The sequence below is a fragment of the Phaseolus vulgaris genome, chromosome 6 (assembly GCF_000499845.2).
Source record: "Phaseolus vulgaris cultivar G19833 chromosome 6, P. vulgaris v2.0, whole genome shotgun sequence".
NCBI lineage: Eukaryota > Viridiplantae > Streptophyta > Magnoliopsida > Fabales > Fabaceae > Phaseolus > Phaseolus vulgaris.
Window position 1 is genome coordinate 27,933,434 of NC_023754.2, and position 22,502 is coordinate 27,955,935.

Here is a 22,502-nt window from a genome sequence, read left to right on the forward strand (position 1 = left end):
TAAAATTTTCACAATAATAAATAAAACACAAGTAATGGATAATTTTATTCAACTTTTAAACAATTTTACTATATATTGAATAATCACAGAATGACCACAATTCTATCGAAAACATAGTGAAATTATATTTTCCAAAACTGAAGTTCCTGTTAAATCGAATTTCACTATGTATACATCGGGATAATAATATCATAGTGTTAAAAATGTATACATTTAATATTAGAAGGGAATGCTATTGTTATGAATGAAAATAAAATCGATGAAATGTAGAAGATGAGTAATTATCCAAAATATTTTTTACAAAATATTTAGTAAAATGATTATTACAAAATATTTTTTTTCTTAATTAATTTATTAAAACTATCAAATCAACTAAAAAAATTATATTTTCATATATTTAGTTCAGAAATGATATATTTTAATTGTATAATAATAATAAAAAAATAGTATATAAAAACTAAAAAGAACAATTTATAGGTATGGAACATGAAGAAAGTAATTTAACAAATAAAAAAGAAAAGGCAACGGATAGGGTAATGTGAGTGTGGAGAGTAGTAGTTGGAGGTCGGGGGAGAGAGTCCGAAAAGGAGAGGGTAGACAAGTTTTGCGAGCATGATGGACACATGGTTGGGTCCCACCTTCTGTAATACCCTTCCGCTTTCCCTCTCCTTCCCACTTTCTGCAAGAATCCTCTCTTCGTCATTTTCTTCAATTTCTGCAAGAATCCTTTCTTCGTCATTTTCTTCTTCCTCTTCAATGGCTACTTCTTCATCACACCATCACCGCCGCTGTTACTCAAACACTAACCCTCCTCACCCTCAGCCTTCTTTGCTGGTCTTCTCCGGAGGCACCGCCTTCAACGGCGTCGTCGAAGAGCTCAAGAATTTAACGAACCGTGTTGCTCACGTTCTTCCTGTTTCCGATGATGGCGGAAGTACTGCGGAGATTGTTCGTGTTCTTGGTGCGGCTTTTCTTAATTAATTATTATAAATTATAATTACATGTTTCTTGCATTGTCGCCGAATCAAATTCTGGGGCCGAGGAATTAGAGATTTGGTTGATTGGGTGGGTGCGTGATCTTGCGTTGCAGGTGGTCCTGCTGTTGGAGATATACGTTCCAGGTGTCTGAGGTTGTCTGATCAAAGTACTGTTGAGGCTCTCGCGGTTCGGAATTTGCTTGGGCATCGTCTACCACTGGATTCACCCCAAGCTAAATCAGAATGGTTGGTACCCACATTCTTAGTTTTTGTTTCCTGCCCAATGCCTGATCTTTCTGGTTGATTTATGGATAGTTTGGCTTGGTCTCCGCTTTCCATATTACTTGCTTTAAGGGTTAACATGATGGGCTGGGCATATTGGGTGTGTGCTAATTGCTAGGTTGTATTATTTAGGGGTGGTGATTTATTGGATACCTAACGTGGGAGGTTGGGAGTCATGGCCTCTCCACTGTTTTTGAAATGTCAACACATTCTCTTGTAGTCTTTGATCCATGTTTTCTATTATATTCAAAAGTGGAATGCCCTCCACCCGAATTTTCGGGTGGATTGGTTTAGGGGAGGGAGAAAGGGGAAGGAAAGAAAAAGTGTTAGACAGTGAAATATGTGATAAATGATGCAATTGGAACTGAAGATGGATGAAACGAAAAAATGAGGTGAAAAAGGAGATGGGATCATGGTCAGAAGAAAGTGTGTAATAAAAATAGGTACCCATATATTTCATTGTTTGGAACTCTATGAACTTATTTTTTAGTGGTCCTTGTTGTATTATATTATGTTTGCATAATTCTTTCTAAGTTTAACTTCAACCCTGATGACTTGTATAGGTACTCTATCGTGGAAGGTGATCACTTTTTATGGAAAGATGTGTCAAAACCCTACAGGGAGACTATTCGAGCTTTTCTGGTTTATTTCCAGAATCAGGTGACTTCAACAAACAGACTGGGGCTATTTTTTGCACATATTTTATGTAATTTTTTAAATGCTTGTTTCTTTATTTATATTTTAATAATTTTTTTTGAGATGATGTTTCTTCAGCTGTAGTATTTAACTGCGATCGTGCCAATTATATTTTTTTGGAGGGCAAATTACATTCATTTCCTTTCAGGTTTTCCAAAAATACACCCTTTACGTTTTTGACCTTACAATAACCTTCCTCCATTCATATAACATTAGAAATCAATCAGAAGTCTATATAAATAGAAGAGGTAACAGCATTTTGTGGTCATATAAATTGAAGGAGGTCTATGTAGGGGGATAAAATAGCCGTGTAAAAGTTTGTTTTGTGTAATTATAATGTTAAATAACATTTTCTTTTCCAATTTTTAGTTAAAGTATACTAATATGATGATCATAATAATCATTTTGATATTTGCGTAGTTGCTTTTAATCAAGCTTTTTCAATCTGTTGGCATTTTTGGTTATTTGGCATTTAATTTGGACATTCTTTTTTATCTTTTTATAGATTCTCCGCCGGGCAGAAGAGTCATTTTGTTTCCGCAACGGCAGGTCCTTTTGTTTCTAATTCAGTAACATTGTTGTGATTTTCTTTTGGTCATAGTGTTTTCTCCCCCTAAATATGTTGTTTCTATTGATTATATTCGTCATACTATAATGACAAAGTTTCTATGCATTGCATTAGAAGCAGACTAGGTGAGGTGCGGTCTGACTGTTATGTTATGTTGTTTCTTTCTCCTTTCTTTAGTGAGAGGATAAACTTAAAGTTTTAGATTATGGAATGTGGCACTTACCGGTGGGTTGAGTTGGGAATATGTTAGGGTCCGATTGCACGTTTGGGAGTAGAGTCCAGCATTGGAAGTATGAGATTCTGCTGTGAAGCTTATAAGGCCTAGGGCTCTCCAATTACAGAAGCTAGCTTTTGTGGTGTGGTTTTCTCCTCCCAAGGACCAGCCAGGCATTAGTAAATGGTTCAGAAAAATTATAGGTTTACTGTAATGCAAATCTATTATAGAAATGTGAAATAATGTTGCACAACCAGTGTGCTTCATGATTGGTTTCATAATTCAAGTATGGCATGTCAGTTAGATGTATAATTCTCAATGCCTATTCCCTATTATTTGATTTCAGTAAAAATAATTAAAATTTAGATGGATAAAATGCCCAATGCCTAATTCTTATAGGCTTGCATTCCACAATCTTACCTAGTTTTAAACCGTGACTCCCCGGCCTGAAATAAGCTAACGGGGACATTATAGGTGGTAGGGTTACTTCTTTCTTTCTTCACCTTATTGTTCTCTTTTTTTTTTTCCAATGTTGTTGTTGGTGTTGTGTGTGTGACACTCACTTCATTTTAGTTTGAAATATGACATCCTTGCGGGCTTTTGAAGAGGGTAGTTCTCTTCTAAAAGTATTACATGAAAACTTAATTAGCATCTTCCAGCGTTGAAGAAAATAACTTGTTTATCAGAAAACATAGATATGGTAAAAAAATGAGATATGGAATGGGTTTAACTGCTCTCACGATTCTTTCTCCCTGTAGAAAGGTTCAACAATCACTATACACTTGCAGAACTACTACCTTACCCGTATTCTCCACAATAACTACACACCATTTATAAATGATTTGGCAATCATTGCGAGGACCGATAGAATGGATTATTCCAACCAGTTGGAGATCATTCAATAGCTTATATATAAAGTATCCTCATTGAATGTTACTTGGTCATTCTCTCTAGTTGAAATAATAAAGACTCCAAATTACACATATAACAATATGCCTCTTCTGCTGGTTGAAATTTTGGGTGTAACAATGAAACATTGTAACTGATTTTTATAAACTATCCAGCATTGGAAATTTCTTTTTTGCAGGAGCACGCATATTTTTTCAGTCCTTGGATGCTGCAATATTTTTGTTTTCACGGGTTTCAGATATTCCCCCTGAAAGCCTGGTTCTACCTGTAATTTCAACCAATGACAGACTTACGTTAGGGTGTGAATTATGGGTATGTTGTGAATCTTTTTAACTGTATAGTTATGATTTCATAGAGGTTTATCATAATAATTCTGAGGGAAAATTTATTCATTCCTTTCAAACGAACTTCATATAGGAATTCACAATTTATTGACTTGCTATTTTATTATTATTGCAATGCAATACCTTATTTGATTCTCTAATGTCCCTATAGGACGGAACTATTATACGGGGACAAAATGAAATTTCTCATCCAACCAGAGGAACAATTGAGCTTATTAAGAAGGTATGCTGGTGTATTTGTTGTAACCTTACGTCTAATCCAATGATAATGTTTATATCTCTTCCATGGATGTGAAAGGAACTTGCCTGAGATGAAAGTTTGTATATTAGTCTCTTATCGAAAGGAATGAACACTTGTTCTTCAAGGGATCAAAAGTCACGTTAATTTAGTATTTTTAGGTTAGAGAGAGCGGGAGGGAGGGAGCCATTCTTTAATGAGTGAGCAAAGTAAATATAGGCTCGATCACTTACAAAAGTTAGGTGACTTTTTAAAAACTCACTTTACATGACTTGTATTTTAATATTAACCATTCACAATATGATCTAATTGTCCAAATTTTTACTTTTCTTATTCTCACATAAAAAGGCCCTCACAGTAAATACATTCCTTATAAATATTTCATTTCTTGTGTTAAAGTTTAATATTTCATGGGTAGGGAAGTTTTTCAGCTCCAGCACTTCCTTCAAGAATAAAACGGGTGTTCTACATGTCCAGTGAGGGGAAAAATTTGCTCCATGAGGTAATTACTGTGTCTTGATGGACCCACTTATTTCATATTTTGTTGAAGGATCATTGCTGTATGTATCACATTTTATTATGCATAGCCAACAACAATAGTTTTTATTGTAAATGAAAATTTTGTGGAAAGAAACCAGGTAAAGTTATCCCATAATTAGCAAGGATTTGTATCTGTCTTTCGTTGAAGTGTTTAACATAATTTTAGTTAAAAGAATGTTTTTTGTTAATGTAAAAGAATGAAGAAGTCAAATGAGATGGAGTTTAAGAGTAAAGACATGCTCTGTTGACAGAAAAGAAATGGTAAAAAAATTAACAAATATGGATAAATTAATCACTTTCATTCTAATTTAATGCCAATTAGAGAACCTTATGTGGAGGAGAGTCATTTTTACTGGAAAGATACTTACATACATGGTATAATTCTCCTTATTTGGTCCGAATTAGAATTGTTATCTTTTTACTATAACAAGGTTCCATTTTTTAGTGTACTTGAGGTTCAAACTTGAACTGGGGAAAGGGGGGAACACTTATAACAAGGAGCTAAATAAGCAACATGTATTTTGAAGGTGGGTGCAGTTTTTATTTGTCTGCTTCCATTATGAAAATAGCATTGCTCAGTAGCTTTTAAATTTGCTTATCTCACTGTACGAAATCTAAATATGAATTTGGCTTTTAGGTCCTAATTTATAAATAATTTATAATTGGAACTGCCTTTTCTCTTTGAATAGGTCTTTCCCTCCGTTAATGCGGCTGTGTTGGAGTGGTTAAATAGTGTGGACTGCATTGTGTATGGCATGGGATCTCTTTTTACTTCAATTTGTCCCTCATTGGTAAAGATTCTTAAGATTGATGATTACATATATTTGACAACTCGGGAATTCAAAACAGTTTAGCTGTTGAGGTTTATATGCTGGGCCCTCTGTTTTGTTGATATCGTGTCTAAAATGTGGAAAACCTGATTGTTCAACTCTTTCCGTATTTATTGATTACTTGATTAATATGTAATTAGTTGGAACAAACTTCTAGCTTCATTACTTATAGCGGTGGGTCTCTCGTTAGAAGTATACTGACTTCAAATTTTTGCTAGGTGTTACTGAAAATTGGGGAGATTATTTATTCAAGGTCCTGCCTCAAGGTATTTCCTTGTAATATGTTACTTTTTGCTTTGGTTATCTGCAGAAAGTATAATATACCTTCTACTCTGTTATAATAGAGAAATATAGACTTCACAAGATTGCTTCTTTTGTGAAAGAAATAAAGTTATAAAGTGGTCTAAGTTAGCTTGACTGCTGCACGAGACAAAATGGACCATAAGCTGCTGATATTTTACTATGGGCACAAATATCTGCTTCCATGATTCCTTGCTTTCTGGTCCCATTGTAGTGGCTTAAGAGTGCTTCCATCAACAAGTAGCATGCCTTTATTTTTCAATATGTAAGCATGTTTCTAGATACACAAGGCTTGCTTTTATTAAGTGGATATTAATTATTTCTTGCATAGGGTTTGCTCTTAGCTCTTACGTGAGATTCAGACTGTTGAATGAATTATTTTAGGGGTGTCGCCTGGGATGGATTGGGAAATGGTAGCATTCGAAGCTATACCTTTTCAGCTCGATTTTTACTAATTTGATTCATAAAAATGGCAGGTACTTGTGTTAAATGGTACATGGGACCGGGAAACTAATGGATTTTCAGCTTCTTGTTTTGTAACTGCCATTACGGATGCTCTTAATCGAACATATGGAGAACCTAGCAATCGCTTACAGAATCTTGTGAGTGAAAATTCCTCTCTATTGTCTATCAATTATTTTCTTGATTTCAAAATAAAACATTTGATTCACACGATTCTCTTAGAGAGATGGTATTATACTTTGCATAATCCTGTTAAAAGTGGTACACTGTTAAATTAAGAAATGATTGATCAATCTATTGGATTTCCCTCTCTTTTCAGCTGAAAATATCCCATGAATGCTGAGTTAAAGAGTCTATGATAGATATTTTTGTTTTGTTTTTGGTAACTCTACGAGTTAATTGAGAATCACATTTTTTTAAGGACAGTTATATTATATTCATTTCCTCATTAGTAGTAAGGGTGGGCAAAAAATCCAAATTTCAAAATCCAATCCATAATTATTCATATCCATATTAGTTTTAATCCATTTAAATGGATTTATTTCAAATCCAAATCAATATTTTTGGATTTTAAATCCAATTCATTTAATTGGATATGGATTAGATATAGATTGGATACATTTTTGGATTATCCAAATTGCATTTTGGGAAGAATTTTGACTTGGCTCGATCCAAGCTAAGCCAAGACAATCCAGTCGATGTCGAACCGAGCGGGCCCGGACCGATATCTAACCGAGTAGTTTCGTGCCAATATAAAGCCGAGCAGGCCCGAGCCAATACCGAGCCTAGCACGCCCGTGTCGTTCTCTAGTCAAGCAAGCCCGTGTTGATGTCGAGCCGAGTTGGCCCGGGCCGATGTTAAGTCGAGCTGGCCCGGACTGATATCGAGTCAAGCAAGCCTGAACCAATCTCAAACCAAAAGGGCTGAGCCGATGTCGAGCCGAGTTGGCCCGGGCCGATGTTAAGTCGAGCTGGCCCGGACTGATATCGAGTCAAGCAAGCCTGAACCAATCTCAAACCAAAAGGGCTGAGCCGATGTCGAGCCGAACACGCCCAAACCAGTGACGAGTCTCTCGGGCCTGGGCTGATGTAGAGTGGAGCAGACCCAGATCGATGTCAAGTCGATTGGGCCCGAGCCAATGTCGAGCCGACTGGGCCCGAGCCAATGTCGAGTCTCCCGGGCCTATGCCGATGTCGAGCTGAGCAAGCCCGGGCTGATGTTGAGCCAACCGGGCTCGAGCCAATGTCGAGTCTCCCTGGCTCTGGCCAATGTCAAGCCGAACGTTCCGTGCTCGGGCCAATGTCAATCCGAACAATCCCGAGTCGATGTCGAGTGGAGCGTGCATGAGTCGATGTCAAGTCGATTCAACCCAAGTCGATGTCGAGCCCAACGGGGTCGAACTGATGTCAAGTCTCTCAGGCCCGAGCCGATGTTGAGTCGATTGGGCCTGGGTCAATGAGTTTCCCGGGCCCAGGCCGATATCGAATGGAGCAGGCCTGGGTCTATGTCGAGACGAGCGGGCCCGAGCCGATGTGGAGTCGTCCGGGTTCAGGCCGATGTCGGGTAGAGCAGGCCGGGTCGATGTCAAGTCGATTGGGCCCTGGCTAATGTCGAGTCGAGCGGGCCCGAGTCGAGGTCTAGCCGAGCGGGCCATGGTTGAGTCGTTTGGGCTCGGGTCGATGTTGAGTTGTCTTGGCCCGAATCCATGTTGAATCGTTCTAGCCCTAGCTGATGTCGAGTCGATTGGGCTCGGGCCGATGTTGAGCTGAACGAGCCTGGGCCGATGTCGAGCTTAACGGGCCCGGACCGATGTTGAGTGGAGCGGGGCCTGGGTCTATTTTGAGTCGATTGGGCTGTGGCCAATGTCGAGCCAAGCAGGCCCAGGTCGATGTTAAGTCGAGAGGGCTCGAGCTGATGTTGAGTCGTCCGGGCCCTAGCCAATGTCGAGCCAAGCAGGCCCGGGTTGATGTTAAGCCGAGAGAGCTCGAGCCGATGTCGAGTCGTTCGGGCCTTGGCCTTTGTCGAGTCTCTCGGGCTCGAGTCGATGTCAAGTCGGTTCGACCTAGGTCGATGTCGAGCCGAACGGGCTTGAACTGATGTTAAGTGTCCCAGGCCCGAGCCGATGTTGAGTCGATTGGGCCCGGGTCAATGTCGAATGGAGCAGGCTTGGGTTTATGTCGAGTCGATTTGGCCCTGGCCAATGTCGAGGCGAGCGGGCCCGAGTCGATGTCGAGGCGAGCGGGCCCGAGTCGATGTCGAGTTGTCTGGGCCCAGACCAATGTGGAGTCATCCAGGCTTGAGCCGATGTCGAGTAAAGCAGGCTCGAGTTGATGTCAAGTCGATTGGACCCTGACTATTGTCGACTCGAGCGGGCCTGGGCTAATGTCGAGTCGAATGGGCTTGGGCCGATGTCGAATCATACAGGCTTGGGCCATTGTTGAGTCGTCTAGGCTCGGGTCCATGTTGAATCTTCCGAGCCCAGGTTGATGTCAAGTCTTCCAGGCCCGAACCGATGTCAAGTGGAGTGGGCCTGGGTCTATGTCGAGTCTATTGGGCCCTGGCCAATGTCAAGCCAAGCAGACCCGGGTCGATGTCGAGTCATCCGGGCTTGAGCCAATGTCAATCTAAACGGTCCCGCGTCGATGTCAAGTCGATTTGGCCAAGGCCAATGTTGAGTCGAACGGGACAAGGCCGATGTCAAGTCGAGCGGGCCCAAGCCGATGTCGAGTTGTCCGGGCCCGGATCAATGTTGAGTTGTCTGGACTCGGTTTGATGTCGAATCGAGTTGGTCCGCGTTCAGGTTGAGTCGGCTTAGACCCGGTCAAGCCAAGTTAGTCTGTGTCCATATCAAAATGGATTTAATATAATTAACAAAATGAATTTAATCTAATTAACAAAATAGATTTAAAAAATATTCATTTAAATTTGATCTTTAAATTTGATCTAGTTAGAATGATATGGATTTTAAATCTAATCCATTTATTTGAATTTGGATTGGATATTGGATTCCATTACTATCCCTAATTAGCAGTAGTTGTATGAAGTGAAGTGTACCTTTCTTATTTTTACTACTGGAATTTTCCGGAAACAAAAATATGTAGAATTTAGGGATGCTTAGCCGTGGCTTTATTACTACATTTTCATTTATTAACTTTTGACATCTGCCCTTGCCTTCCTTATTGTTTTCACATATTGACGTAATCCCAAGAAAAATACTAACTAAAAGTTATTTTAAGGGAAAGTGTGAATTAAGGTAGGGAATAGGAAAACATGTAGGAAAAGTTTATAATTAAAATATTATTTTAGTGATTGGAATATTAGTTTGCTTAATATATTAGAACTATTTGATAAAAAATACAAAATGTAATAAAAAAATATTTAAATGTTTATAATTATAAATATTTGATAATTTTTATATTAAATAACATTAATATTTTTATCTTTATTTTTTATATTAAATATTATTATTTTTATCTTTATTTTTTATAATGAATATGATTATTAATTAATAATATTTTTTTATTAAAAATTTATTTCTTATTATTATTAATAATTATTATAAATTATTATATATTTTTCTGATATAAATTTATTTAACTTTTAATATTTTTATTTTTTAATATTATATTATATTTAATTATGTAATTTTATTTTAAGTAAAAATAAATAATAATTTAAGTTTAAAATAGAAAGAATAATAGAATAAATTATAAATTGTTATAATAGAATTTATATATTGCAAATCTGCCGAAGTTTCAAACACAAAATTGTTCTCAAATTGCATGTTAATCCTAATATTTTTCCTTGATTTTTGTACTTTTTCTTAGCACAGCACAATTTCTTTCTTATGAAACAAACCGACCCTAATGGTGTGTTCGGATTGGGTAGAGAGTGGATGTTAAAGTAAATTGTGAGGAAAGTTTATTGAAGTTAGTGAATTTTATAATAGTTATAAAAATATTTTTAATTTTTTAAAAATGTGTAAAGTATAGATATACAAATTTACCCATATTTTTAGAAATATTTAAATAATAAAATATGAATATTTTTTTTATAAATTTAAATTAATTTCTGGTAATATTAGAACTAATTTAGAAAAAATACAAAATAATGTAAATTTGATAAAAAAAATATTTAAAATTATAAATATTTAATAAAAAATATTTTTATATTAAATAACATTATTATCTTTAACTTTATTTTTTTTAATTAGTATAATTATTATATAAATTTATTTCTTTATAATTAAAAAATATATTTATTGTTATTTATTTATATTTATAACTTATTGTATATATATATAATATGATTAATTATACTATTTATATTAGTAATTCTATTTTAAATGAAAATAAAAATATTTTGAGTTTAAAATAAAAAGAATAACAAAGTAATTTATGTATAATTAACTGTATAAATATTTATATATGTAACTTTCTTCGCTAATCTTTTCTAAACTGGAAAGAAAGTTTAGAACATATATATATATATATATCTTCGTTTTCGCATTTTTGTAACATTTAGTGTCTTGATTTTTGTGTTTTACTCGTGTACAGTAAAAACTTGCATTTCTTCGTCCAGAAGCATGTTTTTTCTAAATATTTTCATTTGATACAACATGAAATACTCAGTATGTAAAATGTTTCATCAACTTTTGAAACAATTATCATGTAAAATGAAACCAAAAAGCACTGTACAAAATGAATAATGTAATATAAGTAATTTATGCGCTGTTAATGTTTGATGCAGCCAAATCACTATATAAATACCCTTTTGGTGCCGAGAGATGGTGAAATTCCAGTTGATATCGACAATTTGGCTGCCCAAGGAATATTTGACGTGGTATGTCTTCGAAATCCGTTCATTATGTGTTATTGAGCGGATATAATCTCTTCTGTTCTATTCACGATGAAGATATATTCCAAGATTGTTTTTTTAAATTTAATCTGGACAAGTTCATGCATGGATATGGCATTTCGTCTTAAGAATTAGTGTTAATTTACTATTAATTTAAAACTTGTTTAATAGTCAATGCAGTGATTTAACACGTATCAACTTTAAGCAGTTGCTCTAACGTCAGACTTTGATATATTGTGTTAAATTAGTCATTTAACACTCCATGGAAATGACTTCTTATTTTGTCACGAGATCCGTGGTAATTTTATGATGCAAACTACTTTGTGACCATCCTATTATTCTCAAATTTGCAGATAGTTGTTGACTCCCTACGAGATCCTAAAGTGGGTATAATTTATGACCCGAGTTCACTGATTAGATCTCTAGCTGACCTAACAGACAAGTACATGAAGTCGCAAGTTATGGCTTGATTGATACCAGACGGTAATCATTAAAGAAGAGCCACTGAAATTATCATCTTTTGACTCTGAATCTTCCTTTTGACACAACACTGAGTGAGACTAAGGGAAAATGTATGATATATGTAACTTTTTCCAGGATTATAAATAGTTGCTGTTTAAGTAACTTGTTGTGAATGTAATTTGATAATGATGTAATATATTTTAAACTTATTTATTTTATTATAATTTTTTAGAATTTTAATTTTTGGAATATTTTTTTTATCTAAACAACGTATTTTATTATAAAATAGTCCAAATCCTTTATAAATATGGATTACTACGAATTCACTTGGCAAATGCACCATTAATGCAAAGAGGGATATTTGACGTTGTGCACAACAGCCAAATGGAATATCGGTCCACGAAATATACTCAATTACATAACGTAACATCACTAGTTATATTATTTAAAAATTTAAAGATAAATTATCAATGGTTAACCTAGTATAAGAACAATATATACAACCCGTTAACTGGTTTGTCATTCCATCAAGTCTGATTTGTGATTCGTTTTGTAGAAAACATCTTTGATTGGCAAGAATCATACACATACATAAAAAGCATAAAAAAATTAGATTTTAAACATAAAGGGTACAAAGAAGGAGTGTTAGGAGAAAAAAATGAAGAACTCGAAATGCAGACATTTAAGTCACTGAAACACAAGAGATAGAGGCTATTCTGACGACTATTTTCCACTATTTGGGTGGGACTTGGTGCAGAGGATTTTCCGTCCCTTGGCACGTCGTCGTCTTAAAATAGCTCTTCCACCTGGTGTGCTCATTCGTTTGCGGAAACCATGAGTGCGTGCCAATGATTTTCTTGATCTGTTTCTCTTTGTCTGACAAAGAGCAGCCTTCCCTGCTCTCACAACCAAGCCACCACTTTTTCCTCTTCTCACCCCAACATTAGATGTCAAATCCAATCCAAGTGACAACCCTTAACATCAACAATTTAGTTCAGATCAACTCAATCTATATCTCAACAAGGATATATGCATGTGTGTGCTAAGTTATTCGCTAGAAAAATATGCTGAATTTAATTATAAAGTGAGTTATAATGATGTTCATGAAAGGATTTTTTTGAGATATTCTCAACTGATGCAGGCTATTGGGCTCATTGGAGTCTCTTCTCCATCACAACCTACCAAAATCCTTTGAGCCCCGAGGATTTTAATAAACTCAACCTCCATATATCAGTAAACCAATCAACTAAACCATAAAAGTTCAGGAACTATTTGTTCTTATGTTATTATTGGAGTTCAAGTCTGATTGAGAGTCCCCCAGAGTAAACTGAGTAAATTAAGCAATATAAAAGTGAAAAACATCACAAATTTATTGTCCTAAGATTTTAGATTAATTCTTGTCTGTTACCACATGGTACTGCTATAACCAGATCAGAAATCCTTAGAGAAAGAGGAACAAAGAATTTCATCACAACAACTAAAAACATTGCCGCACTCATTCAAAACATCTTACAAATTGCCATTGAGTTTAGGGATACTAGTATAGTCAAGTTCATTGCAATCTGTTCCGACTAGATAACATATTCAGACTTCAGACAAGCATTTTAAACTGGTATTATTGTTCTAAGCAGTGATAAAAAGCTAGTAATGGTACTCGTTTACAACATAACTATATTTGCCTGTGCTTGCCTTCACTTACAACCCATTTCATCAGGAAGTAGTGGGATCAACTCCTATTTAGCTTAAATTGACAAAAAAAAATAAAAATCCCTTTCAAACACAGAAGAGCAACTTCCGCTCCAAATTGTGTCCATGTTGAAGTTAAATTAAACCCCACCACAAAAGCTTTTTTTTTTCTTTCAAAAACCCGTTAGCAACATAAACCCCTACATCCCTATTAAAACAAAGAGAAGCACTTCCAATTCAAAAGTGAAACAGGTATTAAAACATGTTTAAGGTTGGGAAAGCATACATTGATAATGAAGAATTAAGCACTTCCTAAATAAAAGCACAGAAGGAAATTGAGGAGGAATGCGCAAGCGCAACTAGTGAAGAATGAGGTGGAAGGGGAAAAAAAGAAAGAAAGGCGAGGAGTACCTGAAAAGGAGGAAGGGGAAGAGAGATGGGAAGGAGAGGAGAGGAAGGAGCAATGGAGGAGAGGAGAGCGAAGAGTGGAGGAACTGCTGCGGGTAACGTTGAGAGAGACTGAAGATGGTTTTGGGGTGGTGAGGATCAGAGAAGCCGTGAGAGTGGGCGCCTTCGTGGCTATGCAGAGCGATAACGAAGCCATTATCCACCTCTTTTTTTCCTTCAACTCTCTGAATACTAGTTTAAAGCCATGGGGAAAACATATATAATTGTTTTCATTTTAATAAATATTATTTAACATTTCATCTGGGGATGTAGCTCAAATGGTAGAGTGCTCGCTTTGCATGCGAGAGGTACAGGGTTCGATCCCCTGCATCTCCATCATTTTATTTAAGTTAGTTTTACTTCTAATTGATATAAGATATTTCAATTTTTCAAAGATCTTCCAATTTTCCTTCACCAATTCCGTTTGATTTTTGTATAACTGTCATTGATAAATTCAAAGAGTCATGCATGCCATGGACACTTACACTATATAAGTAATATAACTAATTCTTTAAATCATATTTTATAATTTATTTCTTTAACCAATTACATGTTTGAATGAATAAAGAAATAATAATATAGTTATCCCAAAACCATCGCGCTTAATTAAATTTTGCACAAAGAATATATGCATCTAATTTGAATTTTATGTAATTAAAGATAAAGCATATGCTTTTCATTTTTTTTAAATATTTCAAGTGTTGTTTTAATCTTTCTAAACTTTTTTACCTACTTTCTAATTTTTCTAATTTTAGAATATGTTATTTTTTTAATCTTTTTAAGTTATTTTTAAATGGTATTTCACAGATGAAAAAATGTTTTTAATTGTACTTATAGAGGATGGAAATCGATGCACTTTAAAATTAAATAGATAAAAATATAAATTTTTATGGAAAAGCAAATCTCAACTTTTAGATATTTAAAATATGAAAATATATTTCAATTTCGATAAAAATATCTAAAAACATCACACACAAAAAATCATCGCGCACATGGATTAAAATGTTCTTATTTTAAATAGATGCCAAACGATATATAATTCAACCAGAGATTTAAAGATATTAAAATTCTTAATATAAAAAGTATTTAATGATGTAACTTATAATAATTGAATAATTATTTTTTGTTTTTATTTGTAATATAGACTTTTTGAATTGATGCATTATAGTATTATTATTTTTTATTTTTAACAAAACCTTTATTATTATTTTCAAAGTTCTTTTAAATTTGTTGGAAAGGCTATATATAGTTAAATTATTATATTAAAATATAATTAATTATTTTGTATTCATTCAAATGAGATATTCACATTTAAATTATATCATAACTTATCACTATGGGTAAAATAATCGATTTTTTAATAATATTGATTATTTGAAATTGGACTTAAATATGAATTTCGCTGATAATTTATTACAGTTTTGTATTTGAAATTGGACTTAAATATGAATTTCGCTGATAATTTATTACAGTTTTGTATTTGAAATTTCTGATTCAATCTTAAACGACAAATCCATTATCATTAAAAATAGTTAATTAAATATGTGTTAAATAATTTTATATAATTTAAAAAAAAAATATAAAACAAGTATATCATTCACAGTCTAACTTTTTAATGTACAGAAATTCTAAATAAAAGTAAAACATTTTTTCTTCATAAACCTTGCATAAAGTGTTCTTTTACCGACATCTACCTATCTTACAGAAATCCATATAAGAACTTATAAATAATAGAGGTAAAATATATTTTCTTTAACCGATGTAACACTGAATGTATTTGTTTAATAGTAAATCTAGCATTTTGGACAATTAAAATCCAAAATGAATATTGGTGACTAATACGCTGATGAGTTTGAGATTAAAGAATGTTAATATTTTAAAGATAAGGGATTAAGTTGTTGATTAGTGAATGGCGAGTAGGAGAAAAAGTTTTGAAAATTGTTTGAAAGAAACTAGATGATGTCGCCACGTCGCAATGTAGAATTGGTTTCTGCATTGCCTATTTAAAGCACACAATGTGAATTGCATATATAAGAGTTCCAGAAAAGAAAAACATTTGTTCAGACTTCAATACTTAAAAAGTTTCTAAACATTTATAGCATTTTCCAACATATATGTGTATAATTCATTAACTCGGACGAAGCGAATAACTTCGTACTTTTACAAAGTATAAAAAGACATGCAAAAACCTAGTTTGCAAATATGAGAAACGACAAGTACATTATTAGACTGAGACAAAGAAAAGACAATGCTTAAACTTACTACAACACTATAGTTGCTACAGTAACAACATCATGCACGCACACTCCAACGTATTCAGAAAATTTGTTTTGAAATAACTACATAATTGGATAAGAAGCTTTCCTGGCGACGCCACAAACACCTCCAGGCTCACCACTTTCCCTGAGCAACTTCATGTACCCCTGCTCTCCCCAGCTTTCACCCCATGAATTCTTTATCAACCAGTACTTTTGACCGTCTTCGCTGGTGCCATAACCAACTATAACAACTGCGTGGTTGAGATCAGTGCCGCATGGTCCTTCAAATACACCTGTCTTGTGTGACTGAAAGTTTTCATTAACAGAAACGCCAACTGACACTGGTTGCTTGGCCACGGCTTGTAGTAGTTGCTCTTCACTATTTTCAGGTACGTCTTCGTATCCCATTATTTGAGCTGCGGCTTCTGCCCTCTGGCATGTTCCAGCAAACCCTTGGTATGGGTAATCGCTTTCGGTAGCGATACCCTGGTTTTCGTTTATATATTTGAATGCTTTATCCATGTAACCTCCACGACACCCGAAGTTATTCCCAACACAGTCCACTAACTGTTGTTCTGACAGTGAGATCAAATTGTTAGTTTTTATTTGGTGAATGCCTTCTACAGCTGCCGCAGCTGAAAAGGCCCAACAGCTTCCTGCAATTTAACCATGCAATAGATTAATGTCAGAAAATCACATCCTGTTCTGGTTACAAGTGAAAGAGAATGGCTATAAAAAAAATAGGAGATAAAATTAATCAACAGTTATTTTGCTGTAATGTTAATATAAAACACAAGATGAAGAGTTGATTACGTACCGCAGCGACCTTGATTCTTAATATCGGTGACGGCTCCAAATTCCCTCCAGTCCAAGCTTGTTGGAACATTAGTCACACTCAAGCGTGTAGCTGTGGATGAGCGTGGTCGGCTTGAATTGATCTTCAGTCCTGTGTATGAGGCGATAAACTCTTCTACGGTTAAGTCTGAAAATTGATTCAGCCCCAACGTGTAACTCTTGTTCCCACCACTGTTGAACTTCTCTATGTATTCCAAGTTCTTTACAAATATTTTTAACCTTTTTTCCTTCTCTGCATCATCAGCATATGCTCGTTCGAATTGGGTCATCCAATCCTGGTGAGCTGCAACAGCAGAAGATTGATCATACAATGTTCGGGACATGGCTGGGAATGCACATGTCCACAACATCACAGCGCAAACAGCAATCACATGCTTCGTTTGAACTGAAATACCCATTTTGTTTATGAGACAGAACAAGAGATGTATTGTATGAAAAGTGGGTATGAAAACATAGCATTCATTTGGCATATTTATAGCACATAAAATTCTATTCCCTTCCGATAATCTCGGAATATAAGTATTCACGTATCACAAAATGACCTCATTTGCCCTTACCTTCGTATCTTCCTTGCTTAAGATTGACCGCAAAATCTAAATGTAATTGAATGTGAATGTGTCCAATAAATACGGCTCAATCAATCTATGCTTCTCTTTTTCTTTTCTTTTTTCTCTTATTTATGGAGTAAATATCTGCAACTTTTATAAGACATAGTACAAATAATTGGAACTTAATTTTTATTTTAATTTATAAAAATAAGTCGATGAGGTTGCTCATCTCATTTTATCTTTAATTCACTTAGCAAGACAACGTAAAGCGAAGACTTAAAATATCAATTCATCCTTAACTTGTAATTAATGTGAATTCTTCAATTCTCTCATGATCATCCTTATTTCTGAAAACCAAAGGTACATAAAATTTACTTTTTATTCTTATTCTCGTAGAATTGAATAACATGTATATCCATATATTTGAACTCATATCGACCCAAATATTTATGAAATAATTTTTTTTACAAAAATAAATTCATCAAAGCAAAAACCAAAGAAACATCTAATTATCCATATTTAATATTTAATGTACAGTACATCTTCTCTTTAAACCCAAATGATAGTTAATAAGTTATAATTTCATAAACTTCTAAATAAATAAATTATAAATATTTTAATAAATTAATATTAGTGTAAGAGCGCATATTTTATATATATATATATTATTCCATATCTGATTTAAAAAGTATTAGTTATATTCATAATTATGTCTTCAATCTAAATATTTTCTGATACCAAGACAAGACAAGGTCAAACAAAAATACAAGTTTATTTATCATTTTTAGTTTAATTTATTTTATATTTTGTTAATGAAGTTATTGGATCAATTACGTAAGGATGAATAATTGAATATTTTATCATCCTTCCTCTCATTTAAAAAATTAAGATATTTAGTTTCCTATTTTCAAAATTCGTAATTTTAGTCTAATTTTTTTTTTCTTGACTTGTCTTTTTTCTTATATTTAACTAATTAATTAAATATTTTATGGTACCGTAATTGAAGATGTCTGATCCAGGTTGAATTGAACATTAAATAAAATAATATATGTAAAATTTAGGATTGAATCGAAATATGAATTTTCTAACCAAATGTCTCTTTTAAAATTGGGATGAGAATTGTGGATGGAAAAAAATAGGATGACCAAATAGCATGACAAGGTTATAATTTTTTATTTTTTTTAAGGTTTTTATGTAAAAACTATAAAATATAATAAATTTTACTAATTGTAATAGAATAGTTAGGCAAAATTATACTTCTACCTCATAATAAATGTATTAGTGCTGGCTAATTAAAAAAATAAAAATGAATTGTATAGTTAATAAAATATAACTATTTTTATTTTAAATTTGAAAATACTATAAATAAATAGAAAAGTAGAAAGCTGAATACTGAAGACGTGAACAATGGTTAATAGATAGAGGAGAAGATGAAGGATGTGTTGCAATCCAAGAATTTTCAAACATGCGATGTCTCCAACTGTTTGGCATCTTTGACACGTTAAAGTCAATATCGTAACTTTATTTTTACAGGGTTTAATTTTAAACCTTCAGTTTCACATAATTATTTTAACTCTTTAAAAATAATTTTATAAAAAGTAATCCTCTAAAAAATAAAATTACACCTGTTTAGTCTTTTAAAACAAATATGTAGAAATTAGTTTTGTTGTTAATCATTTTCCCTGTATTGTGTTAATTATATATTGTTTATTTGACAGTGTGAAAATCATGTGACCAATGTTTCATTGAATTCCAAAACAAATATTGAGTTTACTCAGCATTATAAGTTGAAGCAAACAAATATTCAAATTCCACAAAACTCGTTAGTGGCTTGATTGCCGGATAATTCAGCTTCATTAAGCTCTCATGCAAAATGCCAATATTAACTCGATTAAACCTATCCTTATACATTTTTAATTTATTTTCTTTCATAATTAAATTATTTTTTATTAAATTATATAATTAAAGATAATCCTCATCTTACAAAACTTTAACTGGAAATTAAAAGGATACAACTTACTTATAATTAGCTTTCCAAATAAGAAGTTCTATTATAGAAGTATGATTTCCAAACTCAAGCCAAATACACTGAAAATGTAGCTATATATTCTGCCTTACAAGATGAGAGAACAACTACATTTTGCTTCTTAGAACACCAAGAAATTGGTGTTTTCAGATATTTGAAAAAATATCCATAGGTGTTTTTCCTTCCCACTTTATCATCACACCAATCTGAATCACTCCAACCTCCAAACAATCTTCAAATTCATTCAAGCTTACTAGAAAACAGTAAGTCATACGTTGTTGTCTCCTTAAGATAACTCATTATGTGCTTTGCTGCTGCCATATGAGAGACTCTTGAATTACACATGAATCTGCTTATTAGTCCAACTGCATAGCATATGTCAGGCCTACTTGCTGCATTCTCCTCCAAGGTTTCAAATTTCCAGCAACAAGTACCCTAACTTCATTGCATTGATCCATACTGAATCTGTTGAGCACTTCATTAATGTATTTCCTTTGATGCAGAATAATACTTTTATCTGTGTATACAAATTTCATTCCCAGAAAATAACTAAGCATTCCCAAATTTGTCATTTTAAAAGCAGCCTTCAATCTATTTTTGAAATGCTCAATCTCTGTTATTAAGCTCCCTGTGATCAACAAATCATCCACGTATAAACATAGGCATATAGTACTTTTAGAGGATGGAAATTATAAGAAAATGATAAAAAATGGTAAGAAGAAGAGATGTTTCTTATTCTCTTACATCACTTCTAGGAAATATATAGGGAGTTTCTCTCCCCCAAATTACAATCTAATTATGTAGGATACTAGATTCTATAATTATTAAATTAATTGCATATAATTGGGTACAATATCGTCAAATATTACATACAATAATTGCATATAATTTGATAATTATTATTTCCTTAATACTCCCCTCAAGTTGGTAGGTGATAAGTGTCTAATTTCAGTAATATTTCATATTAAAATATAGGCACTTATGAGGATTTATTGCTAATTTACATATAAAATAATCCCTAATTTATGAATTTATACCTTTTTACATTTTTTATGATCTTTATTTGAATAAGAGTATTTTATTCTCAAATTTGGTGTTAATTGCAGATTTCTAAGGAAGATTGGAGATTTGGATTAAAGATGAATGATTTGAGCTAAAAAGACAAAGATAGAAGGTCCCAGAATGGAAAAAGATGCAAAGAAAGATTTGACCTTTTTTTATGTTTTATCATTTCGCCCATTAGCGCGACATAGAAAACAACCTAACCCTAGAAAACTAGGATAAATAGAGGGCTAGAGGCTCAACCTTAGTGTGCCAGATTGAGAGGAAAACACCATAGAGTGAATTGTAACCCAATTGGGAGAATGGAAGGTGATAGAAGTATGCGTGGCTAATTCTATCCTTTGGGATTGGGAGTAATCTGCTCAAACTCTTATGTATTGAGGTGATATTTTATATATTAATATTCAGTTCTTGATTGATTATTGGTATTGTTGTTTTACTTTTAATTCTCCGTGACAAATTGAGAATCTTAAATCTGACCGGGAGGTATTTTTAGGGTTCAGACCTAAACAACAATACTTAACATATTTGAGTGCTAGGAATAGACTTGAAATGTTAATTGCTATTAAACGTCTGAGCTTCGTTCTAAGTTGTTCTTATAAGTATGCGAGGGATCGATAGTTAGGGAACATTCTTAAGGATTTTATATGCGAGGAATCGATATAAATGATTTTTATACGGGCATCAATTTCAATTAAAGAACTTAATATTAACACTCTAATCAAAATACATGAGAGTGAGAGAGATGAAACTTAATCCCAATTTTTCCAATTGAAGCAACTAATTCTTTGTTTGTTTTCTTATTGATCAGTGCCAACATAATCACTTCAAACTCTTTTTTATTATTGTTCTGTTGTTATATTTAGCGAATATTGTACTCGATAATTCACTGTTCTTTGTGGGATCGATATCCGTCCTTAGGACAATTATTACTTCTGACAAACGCGGTACACTTGCCGTAAAAAGTCATCAAGTTTTTGGCGCCGTTGCCGGAGACAGGTTTTGATTTGTTGAGTATAATTTTCTAAATATTGTGAATATTTTAATTGTTTTGATTTGTTTTAATTTTTTATTTTTTTTACAGATTTTATTTTATTTTTTTATTTTATTTTAGTTTGTTGATTTGCTTATTATTTTGATTTTAGTTATTTCTATTTTTTTTCAGATTTAGTTTGATTTTTGTTTTGATTTTATTTTATTTTAGTTCTTTTTAGGTTTAGTTACGTAGTTTTATTTAGGTTTAGGTAGTTTTTATTTGTTTTAATTATTTATCTATTACTAGTTTTAGCTTTTATTTTTACGTTAGTTTACGTAGTATCTTTAAAATAAGTTAGTTAGTTGTTTACGTTTTGTTTTATCTGTTTTATTCTATTTTGTTTTTATTTCTAGTATTTATTTTATTCTGTTTTTATTTCTTGATTTTAGTTATTTCTCGTTTTCATTGTTTTCTTCTATTCTGTTTTAGTTTTTATTTTATTTATATATTTTTATTTTTATTTTTGTTATATTTTTTATTTTTATTTTTTTCTGAATATCTTTGTTTTATTTTCTTAGTGTCATTTTAGTGTTTTGTTTTTGTTTTATTTTATCTTTAAGTTTTAATTTGTAGTTTATTGATTTTATTTTAGTTAGCTATTTAAATTCTTGTTTATTTTTGAATTTTTGAATAAAAATAATTAAATAATAATATAAAATATAAAATTGGGGTTACTACTTGTGATTTTTTCCTTCTAACTCTTGCATTAGTTGTTTTTATATGATATTGAGAGGTCAAGTTCCAGAAGACCACTTGCTATTTGAAGCAGAAATTGAGAAGGTGGCCAGAAAAAATCGAAAATCAAAGACAAAAGAGAATCAAGAAGATAATAGAGAGTATTCTTCAACATCTTCTTCTTTTTCCATTGATATTTTTCAGGAGAATAACAACATGGCGGGGGAGGA

General features: G+C 33.1%; 3 protein-coding genes and 1 non-coding gene across 4 annotated transcripts; 2 read left to right on the forward strand and 2 right to left on the reverse strand.

The window, feature by feature from the left end:
• The first annotated feature begins 497 nt into the window (after positions 1-497).
• On the forward strand, positions 498-11,897 carry LOC137832507 (uncharacterized protein YNL011C). The gene is made up of 12 exons (XM_068640702.1): positions 498-961; positions 1,091-1,223; positions 1,823-1,919; positions 2,461-2,504; positions 3,802-3,958; positions 4,142-4,213; positions 4,647-4,730; positions 5,458-5,559; positions 5,817-5,864; positions 6,375-6,500; positions 11,110-11,202; positions 11,571-11,897. Exons 1-12 carry the CDS (start codon positions 613-615, stop codon positions 11,685-11,687), a joined length of 1,422 nt encoding a protein of 473 aa, XP_068496803.1. The 5' UTR covers positions 498-612; the 3' UTR covers positions 11,688-11,897.
• A 370-nt stretch (positions 11,898-12,267) lies between these two features.
• LOC137832508 (large ribosomal subunit protein bL34c-like) lies at positions 12,268-14,014 on the reverse strand. Its single transcript, XM_068640703.1, has 2 exons — positions 13,777-14,014; positions 12,268-12,653 (listed from the first exon to the last, which is right to left on the reverse strand). Exons 1-2 carry the CDS (start codon positions 13,967-13,969, stop codon positions 12,403-12,405), a joined length of 444 nt encoding a protein of 147 aa, XP_068496804.1. The 5' UTR covers positions 13,970-14,014; the 3' UTR covers positions 12,268-12,402.
• A 61-nt stretch (positions 14,015-14,075) lies between these two features.
• Positions 14,076-14,148, forward strand: TRNAA-UGC (transfer RNA alanine (anticodon UGC)). The gene has a single exon. It is a non-coding gene; the product is annotated as a tRNA-Ala (tRNA).
• A 1,765-nt stretch (positions 14,149-15,913) lies between these two features.
• LOC137832501 (fruit bromelain-like) lies at positions 15,914-17,365 on the reverse strand. Its single transcript, XM_068640696.1, has 2 exons — positions 16,888-17,365; positions 15,914-16,726 (listed from the first exon to the last, which is right to left on the reverse strand). Exons 1-2 carry the CDS (start codon positions 17,321-17,323, stop codon positions 16,152-16,154), a joined length of 1,011 nt encoding a protein of 336 aa, XP_068496797.1. The 5' UTR covers positions 17,324-17,365; the 3' UTR covers positions 15,914-16,151.
• Between the last annotated feature and the right edge of the window lie 5,137 nt (positions 17,366-22,502).